The 11,058-nt window shown below is 31.6% G+C and overlaps 1 protein-coding gene across 1 annotated transcript; it reads right to left on the bottom strand.

Annotated features, from left to right (window-relative positions):
• Positions 1-2,830: 2,830 nt before the first annotated feature.
• On the bottom strand, positions 2,831-6,343 carry LOC112523284 (probable serine/threonine-protein kinase At1g01540). The gene is made up of 7 exons (XM_025132814.1): positions 5,617-6,343; positions 4,702-4,806; positions 4,500-4,622; positions 4,213-4,383; positions 3,626-3,755; positions 3,329-3,538; positions 2,831-3,206 (listed from the first exon to the last, which is right to left on the bottom strand). Exons 1-7 carry the CDS (start codon positions 6,204-6,206, stop codon positions 3,069-3,071), a joined length of 1,467 nt encoding a protein of 488 aa, XP_024988582.1. The 5' UTR covers positions 6,207-6,343; the 3' UTR covers positions 2,831-3,068.
• Positions 6,344-11,058: the final 4,715 nt, after the last annotated feature.

The following is an 11,058-nucleotide window of genomic DNA, read 5'->3' as shown; positions in this document are numbered from 1 at the left end:
GTATTTGATTATGTTTATCTGCAGTTAGTTACACGAATTCAGATATGAAGCTTTAATAAGTTGTACTTACGCACAATCTACTTGTAATCTTGAGCTTGAAGTAATATGCATTAATAAACAGTACTTTACGCATAAAAAGTGATTTTTAAGGCCTTTGGTCAAATACTTTATAATATAGTATAGATTATATAATTATATAATATTGATTCAGGAAAAAAAGGATTATTGTTGACATCAAAGTTTGGTGTTAATTATCAAATGGGGTTTGGCATATTTCAATTTCCATTACACTCATAATTCACGGGTGTTATAGTTGGGTTGGGGCTATCAAAGTGTGAGAAAATGGAAATAAAAGTCATTAATAATATTAATACATGATTTGATACCATAATGAATTATTAGCAACGTGAGAATATGAGTTAAAATAAGAAGTGTAAGAAGATATTTGGATCCTTAATCATTTTTAGTCCCAAAACAATTTATTAATTACGCTCTACAAGAGAATTGATCTAGTGTATCTCATTATTGTTTATCCAGTAGTTTTCTTCAATTAGTTATGATTGATTCAAGGGTGAAGATCTGTTCTCACTATAACTTTTATTTTCAAACCGAAACATAACTCATATAAGGTAAAAGTTAGTCTTAGAGACAAATACAACAGTAAAAATTACAAACCACATAAACAAAAGACGATTAGAAAAAAAAACATAATTCACTTTTTTTTTTATTAACCTGGAATCTGGATATCCAACCTGCTATGTGAGCCGACTAATCCCAGGACAACCACCTGCTTTGCAGATAGCCCGGAGTCACCGCATTTAAACCTCCGTGGTCACAAGGGGATTTTTATTTCTCCTGAGATCTGAACCTGGGACCTTCAGGTACTTTTAATCTTTAGAGCCAAGTTCAAACCAATCAAACACCATCCTTGACATGATATGAAATGTCCCAATATGGAACACTGCATGATGCATAGTTTACTTCTTATCCTTTTCCTTTCCTCCAAAAAGGGTTGTACACTGTAACTTCTGTAATGGGCAATGTACAAGTGTCTATTGCATGATGTACAAACCTTTTATTAGTCTGAAAAGTGGAGTTAGCTTTTGTGATGAATGAAAATAGCTGGCAAATGGGCACCACCCCCACCAGGCTTGTGCAAATCCAATGATATAGTTAGTTGTACAACTCCAAACAGCATGATGTACACACTAGCATAGCATTATTGCTGACAAAAAGATTTACCATCTTTTCTTTTCTTTTCTTTTCTTTTTTTAAATTAGAATAGCTGGCAAATGAGTCCCCCACCACCCCATCACTTGCTTTTGCAATAGGAATCTTGTTTTCAATTTAGGATTGCTACAACTTTAACTATATATATATATATATATATATATATATATATATATAAAGCTTCAAACGAGAACACTTTCATTTTACGAGAATGCTAAACACGCATATATATATATATATATATATATATACCAAGTGTATGTTCATTTACAACTCTAAATTTACAAACTAATTTTAATGTATTGTTTCATATATAGAATAACATATGTAAAAATGCAGTATTTGTATAGTAATGTCTTATATGTGATGCATTCAAAATTGCATGTTTTTGTGTGTGGAAAAAAGCATATCATGTTTTGTGTATGAAATAATATTATATAAACATTGTATTTTCACATGTGTTGTTTCATATGTGAAACAACATATGGAAGCCTGTTTGTAAATAATTATGTGTGTATATATATATATGTAAAAATTCAAATGAGAACACCTTTGGTTTACAAAAATACAGTTGTAGTTTGGACAGATTATTTGAACCATAACCAAAATTAGAATAAATGAAAATAAATCATCAAGGATACTAATTTAATAAAGTATTTATCAACTGCCGATTACCTTCGTTGTCGACAATGATGTGATAATTTTGTAATAATAATGTGATAAGTTTTTGATAGATCGGCAACTTCTTATGATGTGATTTTGCTGTGATAATAATCTGATAAATCGAAAACCAGAGATGTTCACAATCATCATCTCTGTCTGTTCATTATGTGATTCGCAGTTTTTCTCCATTTTACTTATGTAGCTTTCAGTATTCCTAAAAAAAGTAAACCTTTATTTAATAATTTACTCCCCCTTTAATCTTTTAAACCTGTGAATTGAATAAAACAGAATGATGAACTTACAAATATTCTCGTCTTTGTTCACAAATGTTCTTGTCCTATAAGGTTCATTTAAGAACTTGAAATATTTTAGAAACCAAAAACCAAGTGATGAATGGTGGATTTTGGCTTGTAAAATATTTAAGGTTCAGTAGTAATATGTTTACCTCTTAATAGTTTCATTAAAAGACAACATCTGAATTGTTAAGAGGTGAATCTTGATGGCAAAAAAAATCTGTCTCTTAATGATTTTAAAACCCTCTGAATAATTTTGTATCATAGGTCTCCCTTAACCATTCAGGGTCCTAATTTCATTGTAAACAACTAAAAAACAATTATATTTCATTTTGCACTATATCATGAGAACCTCTTAATCATTCTGACCACTTAATCATTTTGCACCAAATCATTCAGCAATTACCAAACATCTAAACCATTGAGTTTTCCAACATTGAGCTTCTTGTATGAATCAAGTTAAATTGCTAGAAAAAAAGAGATAAATAGATGGCCAAATGACCAAATCTATAAAACCAAGAGGTAAAGACTGAATGGCAAAACTCCTTAAGCCATCCATACCATAATTACCATTAAACTCATTAAGCCGCAACCGCAAGCAAAGAAACAACCCTTAAGCAATTAAGCCAAGACAGATATCCATAGAGTACAAAAGATTCAGCCAAGAGTACATCCTACACAGCAGTGATGCACTCTCAAAGAATAGTAATTAAATTTACCTTAATAACAATACATGTAAACTGTGTTTGTTTCAATGATATGTAACTTTTAGGCTTTAAAATAATATTAAGAAATTAACATACAAGAAGAAAAAAACATTTAAAAACAAACAATAAATATAAAGCTTAAGAAGGCTTTGCAAACCTTGAATCAATTATGTTGTTATCTCCACTTATGGTTCCTACTACTATCACCACCTTCACTTGTATCACATGTTCCTTCAACAGACTGTTTATCGCCTAATCTACGATTCTCGTCTTTATGACCATCGTGGGAACGTGAAGATTCTCTATGTCGGTCCTGCAAATTAGTCAAAACTATAGAATAAGTCATACCGTAAAAGAAAACATTGTTTCCCTGAAGATAACAGCCAGGAAAATCCCCAGTGGTCTTTGTTGTAAAACGTTAGGAAAGGTGCGTACATCATGAAAAAGCAAGTCATCGGCCTCGAGCATGTGAATGACGTGGCCCATTTTGGGTCGTTTTAGTGCATCTGGATCTACACATCGAAGAGCAACTAAGAGTATACGTTTTAGTGCTTTTGACGATGGCATTTCAGGCAGCTTAGGATCCACCACATCCTCAGATTTTCGGTTTCCAACCATTGTCTTCAACCATTCCACTAAATTCACCTGTAATAATGGCTCATTTCAATTGAGAACAAACTTCAAATTAATAAGGGTAGTTGGTAATTTGGTATGCAAGAACCAAAGACTAACCTCTCCTTGTGGTCGAGCATAATCAACAGGACTTCTTCCCGAAATTATCTCCATAATAAGTATACCAAAGCTATATACATCACTCTTCTCGTTTAGCATACCTGTGCAAGCATACTCCGGTGCAACATAGCTGAGGAGGAGTAATTAATTAATTTCCGGCCGAGAAAAACCGCCAGATGAAAAAGGTTCATCTTTTTGAGTTTCCAAATATGCATTTTTTAGTTTTTGAGTTCTCTATAAGCATGCCATGTAGATTAACTACATAGCAAATACTACATATAACCAAATCAAATGAACCTAGTATCCCACTTGATGATGGGGTCTAGAGACTCTCTAGTAGACCTAAACTCTACCACAGTGAATAGAGTGGCTGAATTTGAGAAATAATCAGTTTCACCACAAAAAGTCAAACAATACCTTTTTTAACGTTGGAAGTATATCTCAAATACCCTCTAAAAACGCAAGAAAACAAACGGGTATTGCAGTACATACGAGGATATCATATGAAAAACGTAACCTATTCTTCGAACTAAGAAAAGGAATAAGTATATTTTAAGAACCATGAAGAGGAACCAACTGAAACTTACCCAAAAGTTCCCATCACACGAGTTGTCACATAACTGTTTTCTGAACACAAAAGCTTGGCAAGTCCAAAGTCAGAAACTTTGGAATTCCATTGGCGATCAAGTAATATGTTGCTGGATTTGATATCCCGATGGACCACCTTCGGTTCAAGACCCTCATGAAGATAGGCCAAACTGAAACAACAAGAATATCAAGTATAAAAACCACATACAAGAAAGATCTGGCCTTCCTTGGGTAAAGTGAACCAAAATTCCGATGGTTTATAAGAAAGGAATCATATTTAGCTTACCCCTTTGCAGTTCCCATAATGATATTCATACGGATAGCCCAGGTTAAAGGGCTGACATCTCCGACCTCCCCATGAAGCCACTGATCTAAATTCCCGTTATCTACATATTCATAAACTAACATCCTGGAAACAAACGTTTGATGAGATGTAGAAACACAATTCTTGATGGTAATTATGCTATTAAAAAATATATAGTTGTTACCTGTAGGCTCCCTCAACACAATATCCTAGCAAACGGACAAGATTCTTGTGCCTTACACGGCCAATTGCATCTACCTCTACTTTGAACTCTCTCTCAGCTTGACCCCTGATATTTCATCATTCCATCCATCATAAAGCACATAAAAAGTCAAAAACAACAACAACAACAACAACAACACATCCAGACCAATTGCACCAATAAGCTTACGAATACCAAATGTAAAGGGAAGTTGGATTGAAGATGCAACTGGGATTTGAAGAACACATGACAGCAATAACATCATAATGTCAAGATTGATCAAATCATACTACTTCATATGACATCAGTCTCATGTCATCAAAGTTCTCCATTTGATTCAAGAACAAGGCAGGAATAAAGGAACAGATGTATGTTGTAAACCAACAAAATACATAGAAGCCTAGTTATCACTTCTTAATACGGGCATCATTAATTGCTACACTCAAAACTCATTAAGTATTCATTAATTGTTCATATACGGGTAATTTGAATTGAAGCTATAATTTGAAAAACACCAACCCTCTTAGTGTCATAAATCACAATATTAGCGTCATAAATCACAAGGGTTGAAGAACCAAAAGGGCAAATGTATCAGTTATCGAATTTTGGGTAGAAAGTAACTTAAGCTTTTTAATTCTTTAGGCTATAATCAGCTGAAATTTGAGCTCAATTCTTATATGGGTAATCATGAATTTTGATACTGGTATTGAAGAACATCCCCTAACATCATTTCACAGATTACCTTCTATTATATTAGGATTATGAATTATGACCATTGAAGAAGAATCAAGATTAAATGCATCAATTATCAAATTCTGAGTAATCCTAACTCAGAAATTTGAATTGCTATGATATAATCAACTGAAAAGTCGAATTGAGAGATGATAACAAAATTACCTGTTATTCAACAAATTTTTGACTGCCACACGAGTATCATCCCCCAACACACCACTATAGACGATACCATAACCACCCTCTCCGATCACATTTTCATCGGACAGTCCATTCGTTGCCGCCTCAAGCTCCCGGAGCGTGTACCACCGGCCCCACCCTAGATGCGAAACTTCCGGCAACGAAGGGACACCACTTCCACCACCATACGACGCCGTTTCGATACTTGTAGCTCTACTCTCACCGCTGGATTGACGATCGGAGAAAACCACCCGGTGCTCCGACTTCCCTATGTCAATTTGAATCTCCGGCACCGGTGGACGGTGATCCACCGCTGCTGACGACTCGTGATGGATGATCTCTTGTATATCCTTCGACACAGCGGGGGTTAGGGTTTGTGTTTGCTCAAATTTCTTCCTTCTTTTATTCGACGGGGAGTTTCGTCGGCGGGAGGTGATGCAAAGGGAGAGAAGAAATAGTACGAGAACAATTATAGCTCCAACGAAGATTCCGACGACGACCCATAGCCGAAGTCCGAATATCGAGGTGGGTTTTGAGAGCTCGCTGTTCACAAATGCTTTATCATATATCGACATTCTGGAACTGTTAGAAGGAAGATAAACAACCAACGGAGCATGTGTATGAATGGAAATGCGTCTCCGTACAGCCGGAAAATGGATGTTCTCCGGCGATTGTTTTTTATTTCTCCGACAAGTCTGCGCCAGAATCTGTCTTCAATTAAGTAAGCTGCATTTCTCTCTCCCTCCTTCTTCCACTTTTATATATAAGGGCTTGGAGTTTGATTTAATTACACTTTTGGTCCTTCGTTTCATAAATTGACACGTAAATGACCGTTGCATAGTTGTTAAATATCACTTCTATTTTATTTCTTATAAGAAATAATAATTTTTTTATATTATCCTAAAAATATAATAATATTAAAAAAAAAGATTTTTTTGTCAAATTTAATTGTTTTGTTCGTTAAACGAATTATTAAGAAATATTATATCTATATTATATTATAAAACATTTGACAAAAACTTTTAAAAATTATTTTTTATGCGTAAAGTATTATTTATTAATACATATTACTTAAAACTCAAGAGTGCAAGTAGATTGTGTGTAAGTACAACTTATTAAAGCTCCACATCTAAATTCGTGTAACTAACTGCAGATAAACATAATCAAATATAAGATAAAATCTCATTTTAAATATAAAAAATCTAAAATATAATTAAGATAATCATTTAGTTCTAACAGAATACTTAATTATTATCTTTATAAAATGTTATATTATTAAACCAAAAATAAATTATTTCGTTATTAAACTTAAATTTAATTATAATAAAAAAAATTAAAGAAATCACATAAAAAATGAGAACTTTTATAATTGTTGATTTGATATTAACATTGATATATTCTTTTTCAAAATTTTATGATATCTTCAATTTTATATTTTATTCAAAAATAAAATTATTATTCCTTTCCTAAAATCACATAAAATCGTATTATAATATCGACAGAGACAAATAATAAAATAGAATATTAAAATCGAGACGTGTCTCGCTGCATTGCGCGAGTACTCTTCTAGCGTGTGTGTGTGTGTGTATATATAATGATTATTATTTATTAATAAAAAAGTAATATTTGATTTAGCAAATAATTTGTTAGGTGTCGTTTACCAAACACTTACCCGGTAAGCGCTTACCGGTAAATTTAACACTATCATTTACTTACTGGATAAGATTTTAGTCCACCAAAATGGTATCGTATTCAACAATTTACCCGGTAAGCATTTATCGTGTTAAGAGTCGTCGCCCTCACTTACCGGGTAAGACTCTTGGTCATTGTCTCGTTCTTATCGGGTAAGATTTTTGATCCTTACCATATTCATGCGTTAAGTTAAAATGACTTGGTGTTCACTTACCCGAGTAAGCGTTTGGTAAACGGCCCCTTAAACTATGCTATATTTTTAAAACTAGGTGAGCGTTTCTTCGAGTTTGTTGTTTTTAAGATCGTTTTTTCGGGTGCTCATGCTGTTTTTCTCGGTTTTTAGTTGTAGTCCTTCTGGCTCTTGTTTTTAGCGTGTTTACTTCGGTTGTTGACTTTCTATGTCTTGCACGACTGTTTAATGTTTTGTAGAAAGCTTTCCTTCTTCTTTCTCCTTTGTATTCAGTGCGTTTTTTTTAATAACTTGTTCGTCTTTCAAGAAAATAAAATAAATTATTATATTTAAAAAAATTATTATTCTTTTAGGGTGATTTATATAAAAAATAGAATTTGATTTCTTAAGCTTAATATATCTCTGTATATAAGGAATGGTTCAAACGATAACAAATTCATTTTACGAGAACGAGAGAGCATCTTTTTATCATAGCTAATCACATGTGTTACTATAGTCTATCTCATTTGATATTGATACACATGTGATACTAAATCAAATATGCGAACGACCTTTGACGCGACCTAGGTTTCCGGCGAAGTCTATCGCACACCGCTAGGCCACTCATGTGTCTTATCATATGTGGTAAGGTGTTCTTGATATGATACTATAATTCATCACACCTTAAATACCATAAAAACTTGATAATATCGGAAGTATTTGTAGTAGAGGCTTGAATTCCAAAAAATGATTTAATGCATAAAATTCATTTTATACAATTTATTTACTTTTTGTAATTATTTGAATTAATATATTCCTCTCATTTAAATAAAATAACAATAAGCATTTTAAAATATAAAAATTAAATATTATCGAAAATGGGTTGAAAGGAAAGTACGTTTGTATGCTATTATAATATTGCATTTAATAATCCTCTGCAAAATTAGTCCTTGCGGTTTGCTAAAAATAACATTTTTCGTCCCTAGAGTTTTAAAAATACAAGATAAACCATCATAGTTTATAAAAACATCTAGGTTTGATCTCTCCCTCTAACGACCATTAAAAGGTTTTGTTAAATGATAAGTATTTTCGTTCTTTTATCGTTTTTTTTGTCTTTTAACTAATCAAAATCAATTTTATGATTTTGCTCCTATAATTTTTAATTGGTTAAATGACAAAAAAGACAAAAATAACCCTCATTTAATGCAATTTTATAATGGATATTAAAAGGAGGGACCAAATCCAAACTTTTTTGTAAACCACGATGGATATTTTGTATTTTTGAAACTACATAGATGACAAATGCTACTTTTGACAAACCACAAGGACCAAATTTATAGTTTACTCTAACAATATATATTTAAATTATATTATAAATTTTTAATATGATTAAATTTTGTAGTTTTATGATAATGATTTGAGTTGGAATCAAAAGGAAATGATTATAATCAATGAATGTGTCTGAAAACAATTTTAAAAAAAGAATATATCTTAATAATTAATTAATTAATTATGATATTTAAGAACATGATTATTTTTAGACAAAATTAACAAGTTGGGACTAAAATATTTGAAGCAAATTCCCAAGAAGATATATTAATTCTGAATGCCAGATTATTTTTCCAAAGAAATGCATGTGTTTTTTAGTTTATTATTTTTACTTTAATATTTTAATTAAATAATTTATTGATTGTACGTTTATTTTGTCATGGTCGTTTTCACCCATAAATATCAATAAAATCAATAATTAGGGGTTTAATAATTTGAGAACCTCATATATATATATATATATATATATATATTCTGATAGCTATGAAAACTATTAGTTTAAGAGATTGTTTACTAAACTCTTACCCGGTAAGTGTTTATCGAACATTTCCCTCATCGGATGAACATGGTAAATGTCAAGAATCTTACATGATAAGAGCAATGATAAAGATTGAGAGTCTTACCCGGTAAGTGAGGGTGACGACTCTTACCCGAGAAAGTACTTACTGGGTAAATTGTTGTATAGAATATCATTTTAATATACTACAATCTTATCAGATACAAAATAAATAATAATGATGATTTCTATCGTTAAGCGCTTACCGAGTAAGCATTTGGGTAAACAACCCCTAAACCTTTCATGAAGTTCTTTTTTATCATATATACAGCTAGATTTTAATATATTGATTAACATATATTTGTTTCATAATGTATTATGTATTCTGTTCAGAATGTAAAATATTTTTATTATATATTTTTTATAAACACATAAAAATGTTATCCAAATATAAAATTAGAGAAATATCAAATATAAGCATTGTTAAATGAACACGAAGTGGAATCTTTCTTCTTCAAGTTTTATTGAATATACAAGTTATTCATTCTACTAAAATAAATATCTACATTATTATTTATTAATTTTTTAAAATAAATATCCATTTTTTTCATTTTACGTTTAATTATGTAGTGGAGAAAATTTCTATCTCTATTTTAGGGTAAAATAGTCATTTTGATAATTAAACAATGTAATAATTATTAGAAAAAGTTCAAAAAAACCCAAAAAACTATCCGCTTTTGAATAAGCAAGTTCGTGAACTATTTTATGACTGAGAAAAACATTGAAATTTTTTATTTTGAATAATTAAGTCCGCGAACTACTTTTTTAAATGAAAAAACCATTAAACTTTCTCATTTTGAATGATTAAGTCCATATACAATTTTTTAATTAAAATAAATTAGCGAACTTTTAAAAATTAGTTACTTGCATCATTTTAATTAAAAAAAAAACTAGATGTACCCGACTAGATAGGCTTTAAAGTAAGACTACTTATAACCCCATAAAAATATATCAAAAAGAGGGAGATCGATGGTAAAGGCTAATAGTGTGATAGACAACATAAAGAACAGACAACAATGGAGTGACAACAATAACGAAGGAATCTACTTCTTTCATCTATATAATATGATGAGGTATCTAATCTTTTAAAATGCAAACAAGGGAATTTTTCTTGATATGTCTCCCCAAATCTCACATTTCCCATATTTTGTTTAGCAACAAAAATTGAGAAAGTTCGGGTACGTGTTTTTAGGGAAGGTTTGTGGCAGGTAGTTAATGGGGTATTGGATTATGTTCAAGAAACTCAAAAGATTGTCGTGTTGCCACCGATTGATGCAACACATTCAAGTTTGATTAGTTATTTGGCGAGAAAATTAAGCTTGCATCGTGGTTTTAGGTCAATGTACAAATCTCCTTTGTCTGATGATTTTGTCGAGTTATTTAATGACAACGACGGGAGAAGTTCTCTAGGTGTTGGTGTGGAAATTTCACCACATGCCCTTAGACTGTATGTTGTAGATTATGGTGTCGGGAGAAACCAACTAAACAAAAACCAACAATTAGTTCAAGTCACTTCGTATGAGTCAGGTCATAGTCAATACATACTTTTGGTCATTTTGTATTAGTCGAACCAAAGCCAAGAGGTAGTTTTTGTCAATCCATATAAGTCGAGACAAAACCAAGAGCTTATTCCAGTCACTCCATATCCGCTAGGACACCCTCAAAACATACTTCCGCTCAT

Source organism: Cynara cardunculus (assembly GCF_001531365.2).
Source record: "Cynara cardunculus var. scolymus isolate 2C chromosome LG 12, CcrdV1, whole genome shotgun sequence".
NCBI classification, from domain to species: domain Eukaryota; kingdom Viridiplantae; phylum Streptophyta; class Magnoliopsida; order Asterales; family Asteraceae; genus Cynara; species Cynara cardunculus.
Note: the sequence above shows the minus strand (reverse complement) of the source record. Positions and strands in the feature narration are given on the sequence as shown.

What these genes read in the sequence shown, in the direction of transcription:
- LOC112523284 (XM_025132814.1), bottom strand. Translation starts at nt 6,206, where the DNA reads ATGTCGATATATGATAAAGCATTTGTGAACAGCGAGCTCTCAAAACCC. An exon ending in TGTGTTGAGGGAGCCTACAG is followed by an intron (nt 4,623 to 4,701) that starts GTAACAACTATA and finishes GTTTGTTTCCAG; the next exon opens with GATGTTAGTTTATGAATATG. An exon ending in ATTATGGGAACTGCAAAGGG is followed by an intron (nt 4,384 to 4,499) that starts GTAAGCTAAATA and finishes TTGTTGTTTCAG; the next exon opens with TTTGGCCTATCTTCATGAGG.